General features: G+C 39.3%; 2 protein-coding genes across 3 annotated transcripts in view; one reads left to right on the top strand and one right to left on the bottom strand.

Moving 5' to 3' along the window:
* Positions 1–1,282: 1,282 nt before the first annotated feature.
* On the bottom strand, positions 1,283–4,903 carry RPA3 (replication protein A3). Its single transcript, XM_061469288.1, has 4 exons — positions 4,777–4,903; positions 4,400–4,474; positions 2,679–2,787; positions 1,283–1,786 (listed from the first exon to the last, which is right to left on the bottom strand). Exons 1-4 carry the CDS (start codon positions 4,873–4,875, stop codon positions 1,704–1,706), a joined length of 366 nt encoding a protein of 121 aa, XP_061325272.1. The 5' UTR covers positions 4,876–4,903; the 3' UTR covers positions 1,283–1,703.
* A 12-nt stretch (positions 4,904–4,915) lies between these two features.
* Positions 4,916–22,342, top strand: part of UMAD1 (UBAP1-MVB12-associated (UMA) domain containing 1) — an 82,327-nt gene continuing 64,900 nt past the window's right edge. Inside the window, exons 1-2 of one of the 2 annotated variants that reach the window (XM_061469286.1) lie at positions 4,916–5,012; positions 13,275–13,395. In XM_061469286.1, coding sequence (XP_061325270.1) covers positions 13,314–13,395 — 82 coding nt within the window. In that variant the 5' untranslated portion in view covers positions 4,916–5,012; positions 13,275–13,313. Of the gene's footprint in view, positions 5,017–13,274; positions 13,396–22,342 lie in introns of both variants that reach the window. The other variant, XM_061469287.1, reaches the window with a different exon arrangement.

Raw genomic sequence — 22,342 nt, 5'->3', positions numbered from 1 at the left:
TATTCCTTTCCCCTGGATACATGGAATGACTGGGAACTTCCCACACCTGATAAATGCATATGTGACCTGAGCATTATTTTAACATCAAGAATATTTCACAGTTCCTTGCATTGCTGTCTTACTGGTACAGCTATATATAGCCAGGGTAGGCTGTTTATTCACAACCCTTGCCAGAATATCGAGAAGTAGATGAAGAGCATGTAGTGGAAACTTGAAGTTGTACACTGCTTGCCTAGCCACATATCATTGTTGCATGACTGTGTAAGTAAGAGTGTTGACTAACAAAAAGAAACTGGAGCATTTCCCACTTGGATACATTAAAACATTTACACACAGGCCCACCCATCCAAGGATGGTCTCTGTGTGGGGGGTAAAATGGTGTAGCCATCTAATGGTAGACTGGTTTATCAGGCCTGGATGATGTTTGCTTGGTAACTGCATGTAACATTTTACAGAATATATGTACAAGCACAAATACCAGTTTTCTAAAGTAGAATCAAAGACTTTTAAATGCTAGGAAAACATGCACACAGTTACTAAAATGACTTTTTTTCCTACTGAGCACTAAAATACAGTGGTAATAGTGCTACAGGACAGAGCATGGCTTCATGCCATGCTGACCTTATGTTCTTTTTTGCTGTACAAGACTGACTCAGGTTTCATAGAACTGTAGAATCAACCAAGTTGGAAAAGATGTTTCCTTCCCAGTGGCAGTAACTTTGTCATTATCTTGTCTTCTGAGTAAAGGGTGGGGAGGGGGGAAGGAATCATCTGTTATCTTGATCCTCCACCCAGTTTGTAGTAACTTTAATAAGTAACCGTTGAAACATAAGTTCCTTGACTGAAAACACAGATGTGTATAAATAAGCACAAAGCCAGCCACCTGTGTAAGGCACTAACTCTAGCTGTTAAACCTGAAACCTCTTTGTAGAAAAGGTTTAGTTAAAATACAATGAAATACTTCATTAATTCACAGAGAATATTTCCAAAGTTAGATTTTCCTTTGACTGTGTTACCGCAAGAGCTGTAAGAATTCTGCTATGTGCTGTAAATAGCCGGGATAATAAGAAAATTGGGATGTGTTTAGAAGTTTACATGGTTAAGTCATCACTTAGACTCCCACCAAAAACAAAGGTTGTGATGGAAAGTCAACTGCACTTGAAATCCCCAAGCCTACCTAGACATCTTCCAAGTGTTTAACATCAGAGCAAGAGTAAGTACCTCGTACTCGACTTTCTTAAAATTACGTGTGTCTGCTAAAACAGGAGTCACCACATATCACTGAAAAAGCCCACTTTTTTATTGGAGACCATTTCCAAGATGCAAAATACCCCTTGTGTTCAACAGATTTTATACCAAAGCAAATGAGACTAAAAAAAGATCTTTACATTAAACCCCCACCAAATGTCCTCAGTACAAGTTTCCTGTAAAAAGGTAACCTTTACCAATAACAACACAAAGTTGGTTACAAAACTTCAGTTTCTAGCAAGACCAATCCTGCAAGAGAACACCCCTCAAGGATGCAAAAGAGTTATGTACAGACAGTGAGAGAGCCGCAAAAGTGTTCTCCTTGCTGAACAAATACATTTGCAAAGAAATCATTCCTCAGTGGCAATACGTGGCGCATGTATTAGCATCTTTTCAGTGTATTGGTGGGAAATAAATTCAACTGTTACCATGCTGTCAATGTATGCAAAGAAAAATCAAGTGTTCCTCTCAGTACCAAATGGGTAATATTCAGGGAATTCATGAATAATTTTTAGTGCTTCATCGTATAGTTCCAGATCTGAAAGAAGGCAAAGAAAATTGTTGTGATGCGTAAGCTAAATTCCCCACAAGCAAATGAGAGCATTAAAGCTCTGCTTATTTCAGAACACTCTAGCTAAGTGTTCCCAGAGCCCCTCATCCTCCCCAGTTTTCTCCAAGGCAGCAACCCTCCCATTGCTTGCTTTTTGGAAGGTTAGTTTTAGGTCTGCGAGCTGTACAATCACACAAGGTCCAGTGTAATGCAAGAACCACGTGGTCAGGAGTGAGAGAATAATCAGAATTATCTAGGCTGGCTCCCAACTTCAAGTCAGTCCCTAGTTTGACAGTAAAATGGTATATCTTGTGCAGGATTTTTCCCATGACACTCAACTTTCCCACATTTTACTGCACATCTGGCAGCTTGAAAGACCTTGTCCATAAGCAAAGATAAACAAGGTTTCCCTTTTTACTTACAGAATCATAGAATAATTTGGGTTAGAAGGGACCTTGAAGCTTATCTAGTTCCAACCCCCCTGCCATGGGCAGGGGCACTTCCCACTAGATTTGGTTGCTCAAAGCCCCATCCAGCCTGGCCTTGAACACTGCCAGGGATGGGGCAGTGACAATTTCTCTGGGCAATCTGTTTGAGGGTCTCACCACTCTCATAAAAAGAATTTCTTCCTAATGTCTAATCTAAATGTACCCTCTTTCAGTTTAAAACCATTCTCCCTTGTCCAGTCACTGCACGCCCTTGAAAAAGTCCCTCTTCAGCTTTCTTGTAGGCTCCCTTTAGGTACTAGAAGGCTGCTACCAGGTCTCACTGGAGCCTTCTCCAGGCTGAACAAGCCCAACTCTCTCAGCCTGTCTTAATTACTTATTCAAGAACTAAATACAAACTCAAAATGAACATCATAATGTATATTCTTACTTACCAAATGGACTTTTATCTTCTCTGAACTGGACATATGACATGCACATAATGGTTGCTTGATTTGTTACTCTTCCAACGACTTCAATGACTCCTGAGATCTCTTCATCTAGCTAGAAAACACAAAATATAAAATTAGTGTTACTAAATTAATTAGCTGCTGCCTCCAGTTCATAGCACTTAAGCTAGGAACTCTCCACAACTGATTGTTCAGTTTCTGTTCCCTATCAAACAGTACAGGACTACTGAACAGCCATGTCCCTCTCCCAAAAAAAAACCACAAAAACTTGAACCACTTATAGATTTAGCTTTTGTAACAGGCAACTCAGTACTGACACACACACACAAAAAATACAAAGAAGCATCAGAAGGAAGATAACAGTTTATAAGCATATAGAAGTGTTATTTAATCGCTGAAGAGAGACTGAAGAAGACAGCAGAATACAGTTTTTAATGCCCTGCATTTAAACCTGACAAAATTATAGAACTCTGTAAGAGGTAAGGAGGTATCATATACTGCAGAGAGCAGTTCCAGTATTCCAGATTCAAGAGGTATAATGGGAAATTATTTCTGAAGTAATCTGTCAGTGAGTGTTCAGAATACAAAGATACTGACAATACAAGCTTTTGGTTGAACAAGGAAAATAAAGAAAAAACCCAACAAAACAGCTAAAACTTTAACCTTGTTCCAAAACTGTATAGCTTAAAGATGTTTTCTTTCTTTTCTAAGATTCTAATTTTAAGAGTGTGGTACTATTTCAGTAATGTTCTTCCAATATCTAACACATACTTTTAGTTTTCTAGCAAATCTCCTGGCACCCAGCAATAGATTCCCTCTCCTCCCCACAATTTTGTATTTCTTTTTTTGAAAGGAGGAGTGACACATACATACAAAGGCATCTATTAAAGGGAAAAAGAAGTTAGAAAGCATCTTGGACGTCAGAGTGTACCATGTGCAATTATTTCACATGGGAATTTAACAACTTATTCAGAGAAAATGATGTAAAGACCACACACATGCTCAGTTAAAGCATTTACCATCACAATGAAATGAATCTCTTAATTACAACGTTTGTTACAGGGACAAAAAAAAAAACGTAAAGACAATAACAGGGTGTTATTCCTCTAGTAAGTGGTATGTGGTAACAAAGGAAGCAGTATTTTTCTGCAGTAGTTGCCAGCATATCTTATACCCACTGCATTAAGGATGCCTCAAGCTAACTATGAAGTTTACTGGAATGCTATGGCAAGTGTTACACAAGCATATAGAAACGTCAACTCAAAATACTCATGAGAAAACCATGTTCTTGGGGCTTCTTGATTATCTTTACAAAATCTGCTAGGCATATAAAGGCAATAAGAAAAAGGGAGGAAAAAGCAAAATTAAAATAAAGCTAATACATGCAGTGGCATATATGACACTGCAAACAATGAACACAGTAAGACAAATTAGCAGACAGGGATGTGTCTGACAAGGAATGAGCTGTTGCTCTCAACATCAGCTGAAAACTGATGAAGACCAAGGTGGCTCCTGACATACTGCATGGAAGCTGGAAGATGTAAGAGGCAATGAAACAGGTGGAAAAGGCAGAAACCAGGCATTATTTTTTTTTCCTGACTAAAAACTCAATGCATGTTAAGGCTTGCACAGGTTTCAGAAGGGACAAAACCTCCGGGATCCACAAGAGGCAACATCAAGTACTTCCACGGCATTCCTGAACTTACAGGGTCGCTCAGCTCCACGGTCGTGTGTTTTCCGTTCCCATCCGACAGCACGAAGAGCTTCCCGGTCGGGTGTATCTAGAAGAGACACGAGGCCCGTGCTCTCAGAGGGCGGCGGGCTGCAAGCGTTACCGGTTCAGCCGCCCCAGCCGGACCGGCGCGGAGGGCCTCTTCCCGGAAGATCAGACCGTTACAACCGCCTGCCGCCCTACCCCCGGGCCTGCCCGCAGCCGCGGCCTCCCTCAGGACAGCGGCCGCTGCACCAGGCACGGCCACAGCGTCCCCTCGCAAGGCCCCAGGCGGGAGTGCACCCCGGGGCAAGGCCTTACCCCACCCCAACCGCCCCCAAGGGCAGCAGTGACCGCCAAGCAGACCCCGACCTTCTCGACGCGGCCCACGAAGCAGACGGGCTGGCCGATGAACTGCGCCAGGTGACTGGTGGCGATGCGGTGCCGCGGCACCTGGTGGACGTCGCCCATGGCCGCACAGCTACCTGCCCTTCGCGGGAGGAAGTGGCGTCGTTACCCTGGCAGCGCCAGGATTTTGGGAAGGGGGAGGAGGGGGATAGCGGCACGCCTTCCCTTTTGCCCGACGCGACCCGGAAGAGGTGGTGGAGGTTGGTGAGTGGCGGCGGTATGGGGTGGCGGGGCCGGGGGTGATGGTGTTGTGAGTGTCGCTGCTGTTTAACGGCCGTCCTCTTCCAGCCCTGACATTTAATCCTTTTCGCTGAAATTACCTCGCGTTTTCCCTCCCCTAAGGGCCGTCTTCCCTCTCCCTTTAGATACTGGATCCCCTCAGGTCACCGCTGCCGAAGCCAGGCCTTCCCAGCCCCGGTTTCTTAACCCCCGTTTGTTTTATAGGCCGTAGCTGATGTTCGAAACGTTGTGTGGTACGGCTGTGATACGCATGTGTTTCCACAGACACGAGTATAAAGTGGAAGACTAGGGAGCAGCTCTGCAGGAAGGGAAGTGGAGGTGCTGGTTGACAGCAGGGTCAGTGTGAATCAGCAATGTGTCCTGGCAGCCAGGGGGACTGGGTGCATCAAACACAGAATAATCAGCTGGTCAAAAGAGAATCTTATCCCACTGTATTCAGCACTGGTGCGGCCTCCCACTGTTCTGTGTGTGCAGGTCTGGGTCCCCCAGTTTAAGAAGGATGTGAAGGTACTTGGCTGCGTCCAACAGAGGGCAACAAAGCTGGAGACGGGGCTGGTAGACATGTCCTGTGAGGAGCGGCTGAGGGTACCGCGTTTGTCTAGTTCGGAGAAAAGGAGGCTGAGAGTTGACCTCGTTGCTCTTTACAGCTTCCTGAAACGGGGAAGTGGAGAGGGAGTGTTGATCTCCGTGGTATCCAGTAACAAGATGTGTGGGAATGGTTCAGAGCTGCACTGGGCGGGGTTTAGACTGGATATTAGGAAGCATTTCTTTACTGTGAGAGTGGTCAAACACTGGAACAGGCTGCCTAGAGAGGTGGTCAATGCCCTAAGCCTGTCAGTGCTTAAGACGCATTAGGACAGTGCCCTTAATAACATGCTTTAACTTTTGGTCAGCCTTGAAGTGGTCAGACAGTTGAAGCAGATGATTGTTGTAGGTCCCTTCCAACTGAACTGTTAATTTAATTCCTTTTCATTTCACCATTGAAAAGCTTATGCTTGATCCCCATGATATGGGAACTGATGAACGTAAGCCAGAGCTAGCATCTGGATGTGGCACTCTCACCACGTCTTGGCTTTTTCCGTGTGTTTTTCCCGTCTGTTGGTGGAGAGGTTCCTCCCAATTGCCCTTGTGACAAAGGCAGCTGATGGTATCCTGGGCTACATTAGACATAGTGTTGCCAGCAGGGGGAGGGAGGTGATTCTTCCCCACTACCTACCTCTGGTGAGGCCACATTTGGAGTGCTGGGTCCGGGTTTGAGTCCAAGATTAGACATGGGCATACTAGAGCGAGTTCAGTGAAGGGCCACAGTGGTTAAGGGATTGGAGGATCTTACATATGAGGAAAGGCTGAGGGAGCTGAGACTGTTTAGCCTAGAGAAGAGAAGACTCGGGGGATCTTATAAACACATAAATACCAGATGGGAGGGTGGAAAGGGGACAGAGCCAGGCTCTTTTCAGTGGTGCCCAGTGACAGAACCAGAGGCAATGGCTGGCCACAAACTGAAACACAGGTTTCCTCTGAGCATCAGGAAACATCCTTTTTACCTGTGAGAGTGACCAAGCACTGGCACAAGTCTCTATCCTTGGCGATATTCAAAAGCTGTCTGGACATGGACGTAGGCAGCCAGCTCTAGGTGGCGCTGCTTGAGCAGGAGGTTGGACAAGATGACCTCCAGAGATGTCCCTTCCAACTTCAGCCATTCTGTGATTTCCTTTCTGTTTCCAGGACTGGTGTTCCAGGAAATAATTGAGAAAATCTAACTCTGCTCTGGCTTAAAAGGGCGATGCCAGCACTGTCTATGTGCTGTCTCTCTCTTTTAACCATCCACGGGTTAGTTCAGCTTGCTAACCAGCAGTTCAGCTTGGTAAGGGGCACAAAGTGGTTTTTGTTAATTGTGTGGGTTAGTGATGTGATGGCTCAGCAAACTGAATCAGATTGCCAAGGAAGCAAGCTACCACCCAAAGCTGTGCAGAATCAGCATGTGGCCAGGAAGGGGAGTGCTGTGGGGTTATAGCTTCACTAGGGTGCAGCTGGTTGTTATCTCCTACGTGTCACTATGCCATTCACCTTTTCAGTAGTTTATTTGCAAGAGAATATCCTCATCTCCTTAGCATATCCTCAGAGATTCTAAAGGAGAGATCTCAAGAGTGCAACAGTTGGAGCAAGATTCAGCAGGTTGCTCCAAAGTAGCTTTTAGGGCTATTTGTCTTCTATGTTTGAAGGGTCAACTGTTAGAAAAACATCTTGAAGTTCTTACAAATATGTGTCTGTATCATACTTAGCAGCTGTTGAAGGTTTGCAGTTAAAAAGAACTGTATGCAGGGAAAGAAGTGGGTTTCAACCTATTGAATGTTATATCTAATAAGCACCGTGCTTTCTATTTCAGCATTTTCTATCTTCAGGGTTTTGAACGTTGACATTGGTTTGAGTACTGTTATTTCACTCCGGGCTTTGCCTTTGTCACCAGTGCTTTTATGGTCTGACTTGATTGTGGTTATGTTTCGGGGTTGGGTTTTTGGTTTGGGTTTTTTTTTGTGATTCAGCATCTTTAAGTGGTTTTATACTATAGTAATTTGGGTTGCATAGTTCTTGGTATTTCTGCTTCCCTTAAATTCTATGAAAACTTTAAAAATACTAACATTTTATGTAAGTAAAGAAGTCTTTGTTAGTGTTTTGTTATATGTGTATACCTCTTGTCTTTGTGTTTCTTATCATACTTACTTTCTGTTTTTAAGAAGCGCAAACTAAAGGAATATCACTAAAATTAATGCCAGTTAAAAGAAATTATATGTTGGTTTTTGGTTGGTTTTTTTTTTTTTACTTCTTCACATAGTAACTTACACTGGGGCAAAAGCTTTTAAACTGTGCTTTTGGTGTCACAGAGAAATAGTTGTGACACACATGTTCTTGACTCTTAAATTGATTGTTTTCATGTCATAAGCAGGGCTGCACAAGGCTGTAAATGTCTTGCTCTATTTATGGTTGATATTTTATTGATCAATCACGGGAGATGTTAATATGGAAGAGAATTGCTCTGATGCTCTGTTTTCTTCTTCTATAGATTATATAGCTTAAACTGCTAGATGTGAAGTTATTCTGGTCCTTTCTTTAAGGTCAGTTTTGTATTTTGTTTTGACCACATTTCATCATTTATGTAATTCCTGGCACTGCCACTGCAATTCTGCTTTGCTGTATTCCTGGGCATCACCTCCTTATCTTGTCTGCATCTTTGTTGTTTTTAACATTAAATTACCTTTCTCTTCCTGTCACTTGTGAACATGCAGGAAAAAGCCAAAAAGTAATGTTAAATATGCTAGGATCTTCATTGTATTGCAAATTTTTATTGGATGTAACGTATTGGTTTGGCTCAAAGGTCACCCATACTTCTTGTCAAAGGAGACTAACAAAATGCAGGAGGAATAAATTAACCCCTTTGTGCAGCTCTGTAACTCATCTTTGTCCAATCTCACTTATGTTCTTGAGCCTCACAGAAGACAAAATATTTTTTGCAGCCTCACAAAATTGCTATAGTTCACAGTTTATTACTTGCTAATGTCAGAAGTGGTGCCAAAAGCATTTTCCTTACCTATCAGTGATTGAGACTGGAGAAAGAAAAATTTGTGTTCGCTTTTTGGTGAGGGGGAAACATGAGGAGAAGGGAATTGTATATTCCTACCAAGGGAGATTTTTATCTTTAGGCAGTGAATTCAATTTCAGGTCTCCTATAGAAATAAAATTAATCCCATCTGGCAGGGAAAAGTGCTGTGCTATATAGGAGAAATTACCACAGGAAAGTGGTACTATCTCTGAATGGTGGGTGTATTTTCTGTGATTTTGTGCTGACAGCTTTAAAAAAAAACCGTGTAACTAAGTGCTTTTTGTCTCCAGTTTGTGTGACCGTGCATCCAGGTCCACAAACTTCAAGTGTAATTTTTACTCTCAAATGAAATTTGTGTGGAAACTGGTTGTTCAGTTAGCTTTTGTTAACTGAAACCTCATCTTACCTACAAGTAGTAAAACTCCAGCCTGATTCTGCAAGTGCTTAAACTGTGTTCTTATCTTCAAGAGCATGAGTGTTTCCATTCAGCTCTGTGTTTCTTTGTTGGACAGGGGCTTTGTTCTGGTTTTAACATGTAACTCAAGAAATTTAGTGGTTGCATTTCCCGTTGCTGGAAAGATTTATGTTAACTTTTGAAGTACAACAGTTTATAAAATTCTTAAGAGAGAAAAATCACAAATGTCCCAGCATTTCCTTTAACTATGTCATACATGCTCTATATTTTGCTTCTGTACCCCCCTTTTATTTTGTTATGTTTTGTTAATACTGTGTTCATCAAAGGTATTGAAATACAGCAAGTAGTAGTTGGCAAGCTCCTTCCTTCACATTGCTTATGCAGACCCAAGATCTACAGGCATGTTTTGTTCCTAAGTGGTAAACAGTGAAAGTAAGAAACTACCTCACTAAGCACATTAGTCTTTTTAATATGTGGATTCCTTACCACCTCCCCAGTGTTCACACCACAAAATACCATGCACGCTGTTTTCTTACTGCTGGACCAGTGGTTTTAACAGCCTAAGAACTGAAGGCCCGAGCTTAGGAATACTTTTGTTAGCTTTGTTTTTCTGCTTCAAGCCAAAGGATATGTGGGGTGGGGTTTTCGTTTTGTTTTCTGTTTGAGAAATACTGCTGGCAGTGGAATTAAGGTAAAGCTACTTCAGAAACCAAAACCTACAAAGTAAAGATCAACTCACATGTATGTAGAGAAGATGAATTTTGTGGGTTTTAGAAAAAAGAAGGGATACTCAGGCTGCCTTCTGAAAATGAAAGGAAGAAAATGTAGCATGAGAAAGTGCTTGTGACATGAATTTGGCTAGCTCAAATTGTACTGATTGATAATTTACTCTGAATTGGAAGGCCTGATGTCCTTTAAGCAGTGAAGTTTAGGTATGATGGATATGCAGGGTTTAAAAGATGACAAATACATGGTTTCCTATATGACTCTTTTGTGTCATGTAGATACTGATTAAGATGCTTTTCTTTGTGCACGAATGCAGGGAAGGGGTGCTGTATGTAATAGAGCTGCAAAGTGTACAATAATGCAGATCTCAAAGAGAAAAAAAATGAATGTGATTGGAACAACTGCAGTTCAGGCACCTGAAGTGGCTGACTGGAATCTGAGGCTTTACCAAAGCTGTCTGTGAGATTTTATACATCAAGTTGATTTTGCTTCTTGTTGTTGCACACTTAGGATGAAGGTAAAATTGCATTTTAAACTGTTCCACAGCCACCTCTCCTTCATACATCATTGGAGCAGAAACCTGACTCTTGAGCATTACAGCACAGGTTTTTACCACTTGAGCTATGGGACTGACAGCCTTAATTGGTAGCAGGAGAAGACTTATTCCCTGAGGGCTGAAAAAGGAATATGCTGCTGGCGCCATGTGTTGAGCCTGGGTGTGGGGGAAGGTAAGGAATAAATGAGATAATTAGGAGTTTCTACTGCATATTCTCCACAGAACTGGAAATATTGGTCTTTCACGTGGCAAGGTGAGGAAAAAGCAAAGGGAATAAGGTGTAGAAAAGTAACTTTTTTTTTTTTTTTTGTTACTACATAACTAGATTGGATAGTTTGTTCTGTTCTTGTGTACGTCAGTGTAGTTTTATTTGGTTGCTAGAAATTGCACTGTATCAGCATAAGCAAGCAGTAGCTGACCAGCCTGGGGGGGTATTCAGTCTTCAAGTCTCAGGTATCAGGCCACAGATCAGTTGTTGCTGCTTTTGCCATGTCCTGTTTATACACTGTTCCTGAAGGCCAGAGCTTACACTTCACATAGGACTTTCTGTGATCTGGAGTATGGAAGTGTTTGCTATTGCTTGTAATAGCTGCGTGTGAGGCAGTTTGTATCTCGTGAATGGTCAGTGCTGATTGTACAGTTAATTGCTACAGGTCACTGGCTAAGGCAAAAAAAGTCTTGCTTATGGTACCATGAATATTTGGGTGGGAAGTGAGGAATTCTGGTAAATAATTAATCCAGGATTTTTACTTGTCTTTTATTTTTTGTTAGTTTGTTTGTTTTATAAACCCAAATGCTACATGATAGCACTCTTCTCTTTTTCCCCACCTTCTAAAGATTCTTTGTTAAATTTAGAGTGAAACAACGTTGCTGAAACTTGACACTGTTTCAAATAACCACTCTTCTTTGAACTGCGCTCCTTTCCTGAGTTGTAGGTGTGCATTAGATGTTGCTACTGGTTTGATAATCCTCCTTTAAATGTTGGTGTCTGTCGTAGCAGAATTCTGCTTTTCAAACTACTTCAAACATTAAATTACTCTATTCCACTTTTCCCAATTTCATATTGGTATTTTAGTAGAGAAGCTGTTCACACACCTTTCTTTAAACCTTCCTCTCTGCGTTTGGTGCACAGCATGTTTCAGCCAGACCACGGGCTGCGCCATAGGTTGGCATTGTCCCAGGTTCAGCCCTTGGAAGCTGAAGGCGAGTGTACCTTCAAGGGTTGACTGCTGCTGCAGTGCCTCTTTCCTTGTCTCATTGTCCCAGAGCTCCAGATGGAGTTGCTGTTGTGGGAGGAGGCTGGGGAGTCTCATTGCTACATTCAGTAGTGCCAGTTAGGTAGGAAGTAGAAAGTAAGTGGTGGTACATTGGTATCCTGTCAATAAGCACAACCCGTGAATATGTGCCTTGTGTATTTGCTTTGTGTATTCACAAACATTTGTGTTTGTTGTTCTCCTGATTAAGATTTTTTAAATTTTTCTTGGAAGAAGAGAAACTTCCTTGAGTCTACATCTTAAAGTTCAGAATAATTAGAGAATTTGCTTATAAGAGTGTTTCATGTTTATGGGGTGGTTCATAGGAATTAATTTGTAAAAGCCACCTCAACTGTCTATCTTTTGGCTAACGTTTGTGAGAGTTTTAATATGAATTTGTGCTTTTTAAGCTATTCGTAACTGCTTCTATGTAACCTTCTGGTCTTGAGAGAGATGAGATACTGAGCATAATCTTTTGCAGTTTTATGGTTTTATTCCCCTGGTTTCCTGGTTTTGTTCTAACTGTTGTGAACTCGAGTTCTTAGGGGCTTTGGAAGACTCTTTTAGTGAATTACTGTTACAAAAAAATTGCAACATATGATTTTTTTGAAGTTTGTTTTAAGGGAATGAGGTGTAACTGTTACTCAAATACACACAAGTGTTAACCTGTCTCTACCATTGCAACCTGGAAAAATAAAAATAGATACTATGCTAATATATTAGGGGTGGGTGGGTTGGACTTTTTCATTGATGCAGAGATGTCCTGGTTTAAACCAGCCACAATTTCTACTTGAGATAAGAACAGTCCAGTAACTGAGGTGTAACACAAACCGCTGCTGCTACCACCAACAATAATAGTGAAATAACAAGGGAAGAGAATACAATATCACCCACTGAAACAAGCATGACCAAGTAACTCCCGGTTACCTCCCCAGGCATCCCATGCTGTGGTATGGAATACCTCTTTGGTCAGTTTGGGTCAGGTGTCCTGTCCCTGCTTACTCCCGGCCTCCCCTCCTCCCTGGCAGAACATGAGGCTCAGAAAGTCCTTGGTCAGAGTAAACATCAGTATTATCAGCTCTGCTCCCAGGCTGAAAGTCAAAACACAGCGCTGCACCAGCTACTAAGAAGGAGAAAAATAACTGCTGCTGCTGAACCCAGGACAAGAGGCAATATTGAAAACGTACAGTGAAATTTGCCTCTTTCAATTATTCCTGTATTGCAAAGCTGCATTTTTTCATCGAATCATGTTTTTCGCTTTAAAGTTCAGAGGCATTAGAGCTGACTCTGATGTGAAAGTTTGCGTAACAAGATTCTGAAGTAGCAGAAAAATAAGGAAACATGCTAGATAAATGCTGAAGGGAATTGCTTTCTTTCATTTTCCTTTAGAAAGGTGGAAGGGTTTTTCTTTTCGTTTGTGTTTTTTGTTTGTTTTTAATGACTCCATTAATAATTTTTTAGAAAAGCCATTTATATTCTGCTCTCTTTTTGCCTATTGGAGTCAATTGCTACATCAACAAAGTGATCTGTCTGACATACAAGTGCCTGATATTTCAAATCTGGTAATAAATATTAAGCTGTAACACCATGTATGCAGTCTTGGGTGTGGTGTGACCTTCTTATGGTCAACTCTGTTATCTTACTTATATTTAACATGTTTTGTCTTCTTTTTAGGTAACAATTTAGAAGAAGGAAAAAAAAAAAAAGGAGGCTATGTTCAGCTTCTTCCGAAAAAGCCAGGATTCAAAGAAAGTGACAGTGCCTGAGAGAGAAGCAGATGGATTTGTTATTGTGGGTAAGAGGTGCTTCTCTATAAAGTGATTCTTACCATCTTTTAAATATAAAAGTTTCTTTGAGGGGCATAGACCAAATAAAATGTTAAGAGAAGACATGATAAATATTTTTCAGAATTCTTACTCTCCCTGAAGAGGTTCATGTTCCTACTTTAGTCATTTGGTCAAAAAAGCCTAAGTTTCATTTACATAGGTACAAACTCTTATTAAAGAGCATTGAAAATGTATGTTCTTGTTTTCCTCTCATATTCTGAGCAAGGAGAATTTACGTCCTTATAAAACAAGAAAGCTCAAAGTTGAGGCTTCTAGCTTTATGATTAGACTTGTGGGAACAGAATATCTCATTGCAGTTGTTGAAGGTCTGTTTTTTTTTTCAGGTTCCTTCCTTTTAGTGTTACCCCCAAAGTCTTTTTTAATTACAAACCAAGAAGCATGTGTGTGTTCCTAGTCACATTGCAAATGTAGATAGATGTTCTGTATCCAAATCTGATTCTTGCTTAGTTTCATGAAAATTAGGTAGTTCAGGTTTTTTTGAAGTCTCTTTGTTATTCAGAAATCAATCTGAAACATACTCACCTATGAATTAGCTAAATTTGCAGCTTTAATCAAGCTTTTTTGCAGTCTTGTAGGATGGCTGAAGTGTGCAGAAGAATTTATTGTTGTCATGCTGTAACAGATTCTTTTTCCTCTTTGAAAATTTGTCCTTGTAAATCTGTCATCATTAATATTCAGCTTCTGCTGTTCTGATTTACTGACTTGTTCAGGAATATTACAGTGCTTATTTAAGAGTTACTTCTTGAGCATTTTCAAGGCATGAAAACCTCTAGGTTATAAAAACCTAACAATATGAGAGACTATTGGAACTCTTTCTGAGGAGAACTTACTTATGCTTTTTTGTAATAGTTTTCCATTTAAGCAAATCTGATTTCACATCCGTGACTGTTGTCATGTTTAATGGTTGCCTTTCACTAGATTTTGTTTATTTGTTGGTTTCAATGGCTACATCAAATCACTCCAGCACTTGCATCGTGGAAGGGTCAGAGGAGACACATCGTTGCCCTAAAAAAGTCTGGAGACCATTTAGAGTTTCATATGCTCTAATAGGGAGATCTGCACCCAAATGCCAATGCTTATGTCCCACAGTTGCTGGTCCTGTTTTTGCATTCAATTTAGCTTCTTCACTTTTTCCTGAAATGCTGTCAGTGACTACTTAAACTTTGTTCATGTGAATTCATATTAAATCAACCTGTTAAATGTAAACTTAAGAACTGTTAGTTTTACTTCAATCATCTCTTATTTTATTTCTATTTATTATTAATTTTTTCTCATATGGAAGTTAATTAGCAAACTGCAAGGAAATGGACTGTAATTTCATCTTAACTGACTTCTACTGAGCAGAAGAATTGCCATCAATCTTGTCAGTGGAGCACATCAGCATCTTGCTAGATGAATGTAGTTGCAGAATTATAGGTCAGCACTTACACAGATACTTATCTAGAAGGTTTTTTTTTTGTCTAGGAATAGTGGCAGTCCAAAAAACCAGCAACAAACCACAACACCTAGCTATTCTGCTAGTTACTTTTTTTATTACTCAGATGGGAGGTTCTGAGGCTTCTTAGGTGTAAAAAATTCTAGAATACCAGTACTAAATGTCTTTAACAGATCTGAGTAGAATTATAGGACCATTAGTGTGAATACTGCTGTAGGCAGTGAACAATCTTGAAGGGATTGCAAATTTCATTACTTATGTTTTAAGTTGGTTCCCAAACCCAGTCTTTCATTCAAAGCACATAAGAGCACTGATATTGTGCAGACATGGGAAGAAATGCTTTGCTTTCTTTTCCTAGAGAAAGAGGAGGAAAAATTACATCCTCAGGGGATGATTGTGCCTGATTTCCACTGTTGTGGTCAAGAGAGCTTGTTTGTTACAAATCGCTTGCAAGATTTTTCACACCATATGCCTGATATGGGCAGCCAGGAATCTTATTGGAAGTCTGAATGAGATTTATCAGAAAGGATCAGATGCCATGTCCATTAAAGTATGAAAGAAGGTTACTCCTTTCAGTAATGGAGTGAGAGTACTGAGCATCACTATTAAAAGTAGGTAATTAAGTCTGATTTTCCCAACAATATTTAATCATTTAAATCTCTTTCTGTATCATCTGGTATTTAAAAAAGAAGGAAAGATGTTCAACACTTTATTGAGAAATAAATCAGAAATATCACCCTGTCAGACCTTGAGGGTCTTTTTTTTTGTTTTCTATTTTTCTTGTCATAACTCCTCGAAGTCCTGTTATATATTTCTGTATTTTAAATCTACCTTTTCTTGTAGAATATCAATGCATTTAGAATTTTAGTATCTGAATGCCTGTTCTTTGACTAGAAAGATGACTCATAAAAACACTGGCAGCAACAAAAACAACTTTGCAGCATGGTAGCTGAAATTCTCTTCTTTAGCTTTTGGGCAAATAATGCATGTGTGGGAGTCAAGAAAAAGAATTTGTAATTCACTTTCTACTAAATAAATATAAAATGTAATTTCCTACCAGGGACTAAAGCATTTTTATGTCTAGCTGCAAGTTCACTTATTTTGCAGATATTCCAGGTCATCTCATCTGTTCATAAAGCTGTAAAAGTGGTCCTTGTTCTGTAGCAAGCCGAACTGTTATTCTGGAAAGGGAAAAGAGGCTTATGAAATATGCACAATGCATGCGATTGGCTTGCTTCTCAGTTGGAGAAATATGAAAAATGTTTGCCTGATCATCATGAATTCATTTTAAAGTTAACGTTCTGATTGCTAGTATTCAGAAAACAAGAAAGTTTTTTGTTAGCTAGATGAACTCGAAGAGTAGTAGTTCTTAAGGGTATTTTCATGTTTTGTGGCTTTTGTAATATAAAATAAGTTCTAGCCTACCATCCATTCCTACTGTTGCTTGTCACAGAGAAAAAGGCCACAGAGAAAAAGGCTAGCATTTTGGTTTGGCACACAGCTAAAAACCTCACATCATATCTCAAAGGTGCATGCTTCTGGTAATCTCAATCTCTGTCTAAGGCTGGGAATTGAAAAACTGAGACAGCAGTGCTGCTTCACATGTGTATTTGGTCAGAAGAAGGTCAGAAACTCTGCAAACAGTCATGTAGTGCTGATGGTTCCACTGAGATGGGTGGTGAGTGGATTTTGCTTGAACAAAACCAAAATATTGTAGAATCATAGAATGGTTTTGGTTGGAGGGGACCTTTAAAAATCATCTAATCAAATCTGCCTGCCAGAGGCAGGGTCATCTTTCACTGTATCATGTTGTTCAGCATGACGTCCAACGTGACTTTGAACACAACTTCTCTGGGCAGCCTGTTTCAATGTCTCATAGAACCAGCTAGGTTGGAAAAGACCTTTAAGATCATCAAGTCCGACTTTTACCCCAGGACTGCCAATTCTGGGATAAGTGATTTTTTTTTTTTTTTTAACAATGGAAGGAGGTTGTAGGGTGGGGATCAGCCCCTTCTCCCAAGTAACAAATGATAGGACAAGAAGAAATGGCCTCAGGCTGCATCAGGGGAGGCTTAGATTGGCTATTAGGGAAAAATTCTTCACTGAAAAGGTAGTTAGGCGTTGGACCAGGCTTCCCAGGGAAGTGGGGGAATCGCTGTCTCTGGAAGTGTTCACAAAACGTGCAGATGAGGCCCTTAGTGACATAGTTTAGTGGTGGACTTGGCAGTGCTGGTGTAATGGTTGTACTTGATGATCTTAAAGGTCTTTTCCAATGTAGCTGATTCCATGATTCTATGAACTTGTGATTTAATGACCAGTCTGTTTCATGGATCTGAGTTGGATTTTGTTTTGTTTTCTCTATGGCTTGTAGAAGCAGCTCAGTTGTTCATGCTGATAAACTTGATTTGTAAATGTATTTAACTTCTGTTTCTTCCTTGAATTTAGGACAGCTTCCTGTTTCATTTTTTTAGATGTAAATTAACATGGATTTTCAATACTGACCAATGGCTGTTATTTCAGAGCTCTGCTGTCAGCCTCTAACAGGTGGGAGCACTGACTTATAGGGAGCACTTAACTGTCACCTGAAAGTTGTTTTCTGAGATTCAGCAATTTTGCAGAGTTTTTCAAAGTTTCTGGAGGAAGTATGCAAGGCAAAATGGATAGGCGCAGGATTGTCGTCAGAGTGGAGTGACTGTCACAGATAGAGGGAGGCTGTGGCTGTGGTAACAAGGGTTCTCAGGAATTTGATTATGAAGATACATTCCTGCTCTGTAAGCCTCCCTTGTCCCCACTGTGCATTCCTAGATCCTTGGGGGCCATCTAGAACTAGTAAACAAATTTTGGATTAACATCTATATGTTATGCTTCTCAGTATTAGAGGAAGCATGATTTTTGCCTATTACGTTTCCTCTCAAAAGAACATAGTCATAGACATAAGAAATAAAGTATTTTGACATAAGAAGTATTTTGAAATCTCTTTCCAATAAGAACTTATGGTATTTAGAGAGTCTTGTATCTATCAAATTGAACAATGTGTACCTTCTGTTTCAATGCTTATGTCTGAAGAGAAGGAGCTCTAGAGAGCTGATGTGGTCAGCCTTGCACCAACATCTAAAACCTCACAGAAAAGGAGGTGAGTGGGAACTGCTGATTTTCATCCTGAGAGGTAGAATACAGTTTAGGGCAAATATTTCTTTCTTATTAAGTAAGTAGAAGCAAACCTGGTACTAGATGAAAGTCCAGGATATATTTTTTTTTTTTTTTTTGCAAGAAGCAAGGTGTAGAATTCATCACTACCACATGCTTGGACAAAATTGCGGAGATAATGGGATGCAGCAAAAGTAGCCAGTGAGTTTGATAAATTATGACAGATGATAGCAAATATTCTTATCTTAAAATTTTGGTGGTCAGGTATGACTTTTTTTTTTTTTTTTATCTCTGCAAGACATTTGAACTTAGGTTTTATCTTAAGTGAGGTCCTTGAACCTTCCTCTGACGTATTCGGTCTATATATTACTGAATTCAGTATTGTAATTCTTTCATATGGGATCATCCTCATCTGTAGGCAGAAGTATCCTCACTCAGCTGTGAGACTGTGAAAAGTATGATTTACAGCCAACTGAATGCTTCCCTTTGTTAACTGCAGTGGTAGTGCAAAAGAACATCCTTAAAAAATTTCCAAGTCTTCTGTAATGAAGATGTAAAAAAGTAAAATGATCAACACAAATCAGTCTTCAGTTCTGGAAATCTTTACTATTTTTGTGAAGACCAATTTCACATATACTTGTTCTCCTTCAACTTCTCATTTCTGGTTTGCCAGAATAAATTTTGATTTTATTCTGCATGCAGATAGTTTCGGGGTACTTTTTATTGTAGAAGGGGGAGTTAATAAATTGCATATTCGAATTAAAGGATACCAGCGTTGTCAATCAATATGTAAAAAGGTCTTACAAGATATATTGTTTCCGTATCAATTTTACTAATACAGATCTCTACATGTATTTCAAAGAAGCCCTTAAATGTTTGTTTATAAGAGAAATGCACAGTTTTAGGATCTTCAGAAATGAGTCTGTTACGAAAGGGAAATTTAATATACTGATCTTCCCAAATCACAGAGCTACCCCCATACTAGTTTATAACTGTAATTCAAATAGTTCTTTGGTTTCTTCCATCTGCATACACACCTCAGTGATTAAATGCATCAAGAGATTTGAGGTGCTGCTACTGCTGTTTGTTTTCTAAGAGTCAGTGGTAATGTGTAGTAGATTCCTGTGAATCTCTACTTTTTTTTCCCATTAATATTTAAGGAGCTTTTAGTGGTGCTAGTAAGGAAGGCTGGGCTGCTGCAGTGTTCTAAAATATACTATTACATTAAAGAAAGGCATACGGCTTTGTGCCAGTTGGACAAAAAGCAGTGTCTGATGTCCTTTCATTTTCTGCGTCAGTGGGCTTATATTATGTATTTTTTATATAACAGTAAGTGCTTCTGTAGTTATTTCCAACGTTGGAGTTTTCAAATAACCAACCTACTATTTCATTAGGTTAAATTTAAAAATATTTAATACCAGCTTTATAATAATCTGAGATTTGGAAAAATCTTTTAATATTTTAATCTAAACAATACACACATCAGCATGTGCTGCTGTAAGTGAACACTTTTGCTGCACACCAAGAAGTTACTGTATTAAGTGACCTGTTTCTTGAAGTGCTGCTTTATGGGTTTTTTACTTAAAAATTGTTACTAGCTCATTTGGGCATTGAGTTTTACAGTCAGAGTTGACTGTAAAGGGAGGAGGAGGAATTGAGAAGAAACAGTCCTCTCCTGTTACTGATCCTTAGTTGCATAGAGGGGTAATGGCTACCCTTCATTCAGTAACGAAGTCAAACTAATCCTCTTGGGTACTAATTTTGCACAAAAACAAACTGCATTTTTCAGTAGTACCGCTAGATGGGGATTTCTCTCGTATTCAAGAGTTGTAAGGCTTTTCCTTCCAGGCACACACACAGAGTGAGTAGTAGTAATTGTCAGTACACCATTTTATTAGACTGTAGGTTTTCAAAAGATTTATAAAAAGCTTTTTAAAGCCTAATATCAAATTTATAATGGCATTCCAACCTAATAAAAATAATGAAGCTTGAAATGTTGACAGCATGTATCTTGATGTTGGCTTGTAATTCCTTCCAAACAGATCTGTTGAGGCCCATGTGGGACCTAAATAACACAAAGAAGTAAATTTGCATATTTTACAGCAGGGGGAAAAACAGAATGCAGAAACATGAATAATTAGGAGCACAAGCTTCATGCTATATTAATACTGTTGAAAAGCATGTGTTGATTGTATTCTGAAAGCCAGTAGTGATTTGGTTGGGTGAACTCAGTCAGCATCTTTATGCAGATTAAAGGAACTGGGTTACAGAACAACTGAAATTCATTGTTTGGCTGTATAAGGAGGTATATTTCTTAAAGGATTTTTTTTTTTTCCTCTTGGATTCTGTACAGTGCAGGGAATCTTTCTTTTTAATGCCTCATCAAAGCATGTTTTTGTTGTCAAAAGAACTGTGCAATTCTTCATTCACTTGTACCCCTCTAGATTTGAAAACCGGTTCTTTCAGCCACAAATCAGATGTTAGCATTTTTATACTTTAATATAGATGACCTACTTACTTTTCATTCCGTAACATTTCTCTTGCCTTTTTTTTTTCTTTTTTTCTTTCTAAGGCTTGAGCCCCTGGAACACATACATGGTGCTTCCATGCTGTGAATTTGATTATTTTTGAATTTGCAGAAATAGCCTTCTTTAAATGTTAGCATACAGGCCATTTTTTAATCTGAATAATATGAAGTATTGTTTTTGCTTTTATTGATTGCAACATAAAGTGTAGAACATACTTTTCAGGAATAAAAAAGCTATTTACTTGAAAATGGTAAATAATATTAAAAGATTTATTGATTCCTTTGGTTGAATATTGTCTTTCCCCCTTAATTCAGTTATCTCAAAAAGTTACCTGGTTTTGAACACTGACTCAAGGTAGGAGAAAAGAAAGCATATGAAGACTTCTTTAACTTCTACGGCAATTTTAATTCTGGTGCAAAAGAAAAAAGTATGTGCAGCTGTATTCGAGAGCTTTATTTTGAGTCTTAAAGACAGACAAAAATGCACAGAACCAAACATTTTTAATCTGTCTTTTAAACACATCGTCTGAATTTGCATAACCAAAGGAGGAAAAATGGTAAAATGTACCAGTCTTCTTAGAAGTTGATGTAATTGTAAGAGGTTAAAGAGGCATCTGGCAAAAGGTTGTTTTGAGGTCACACATGCATCTGGCAGTTTGCTGCCAGCCCTCTAAGAAAATATTGGTTGTAGTTACGTTCCTGTTTTTCATATTAGCTGTCTTCTGACTTGATGTATAATAGTCACTTTCAATATGTCCAGGTCTCCCAACTGCTCCTGAGAGGTTTAGTCCTGCTGATTTTAAGTCTTTCAAATAGTGATGTAGTAGAATATGCTGAAAAAAGAAAATCTTTTTTTCCCCTTGCTCCTGCTAGAAATTTATTCTTAGGAAAGATGAAGGTGTTTCTTGGACATTGAGTATTCTGCCATGATATTTGATAAAGTATTCTTTAACCTTTGCTTATATAGTAGGGTGATTGCTTCTGATACCTGCATTCTGACAGTTTTACTCCTATACATAGTAGTTTACTCTCTTGTAGTAGCATCTGAGTCTGTTGGTCCATGTCGCATTCTTAAAGCAACTTGCAGCTGGAATATAAGAAGGAAAAATACTGATTGCTTATTGTAAAACAGAGTAAAAATAGCAAAACGTAGTGTAAAAGTAGGGATATTCAAGTGTTATTGTAAACTTTGTTTCCCAGTCTATGCTGGTCATTAAATCTCTCATAGAATTAAAAGCTTCTTTGCTTTATGATGTAAAGAAAATAGTTCAAGATATGCAAATATATTTTTAGCCCGAGTCTGATATTCATGTAAAAGGTGAACTTAACACCTAAGGCTAACTGAAATACAAGAGTTAGAAAATGTTGCAGGAGTGCAAGTTGCTATCCTGGCAAGTGATAAATTCAGGTTGAAGTCCCTCTTTCAGCAATTTACAGCAGAGTTAGATGATAATTCTTTGTAAAGAGGGCCCTAGTCATTATCCCATGCAATCACTGCCTGTCTGGTTGGAGTCAGACTTCTACAGATATTAATCAATGTTAATTTTCTCTGAAGGAAATGTTACGTTGAGCTGATTTTACACATTCCCCTCCTTATTTCTAGCAGATAAAGTTTGTACACTTTTTTCAGTGGAAGAAGGAAAATTACTTTGCTAAAGATATATTGTCTTGTTTATTTTAATAAGGTATTATAAAGAAACAAGACAGTTATTTTCTGTGTTTCACAGGTGTTTCAACTCAGTCATGTCATAGGCCTCAATATGAAGTAGTAACAGAAGTGTAAGGC

This window comes from Pezoporus flaviventris, unplaced genomic scaffold, assembly GCF_033815535.1.
Source record: "Pezoporus flaviventris isolate CSIRO_AGI_PZ_B2104156 unplaced genomic scaffold, CSIRO_AGI_Pfla_v1 ptg000055l, whole genome shotgun sequence".
NCBI lineage: Eukaryota > Metazoa > Chordata > Aves > Psittaciformes > Psittacidae > Pezoporus > Pezoporus flaviventris.
The sequence above is the reverse complement of the archived record's forward strand: the minus strand, read 5'-3'. Positions and strand labels throughout refer to the sequence as shown.

Excerpts from the sequence above, each read along its gene's own strand:
- RPA3 (XM_061469288.1), bottom strand. The coding sequence starts at position 4,875 with ATGGGCGACGTCCACCAGGTGCCGCGGCACCGCATCGCCACCAGTCAC. Across the intron at positions 4,475-4,776 it reads TCGTGGGCCGCGTCGAGAAG|ATACACCCGACCGGGAAGCT; the intron begins GTCGGGGTCTGC and ends TGTCTCTTCTAG. Across the intron at positions 1,787-2,678 it reads AGAAGATAAAAGTCCATTTG|ATCTGGAACTATACGATGAA; the intron begins GTAAGTAAGAAT and ends GCCTTCTTTCAG.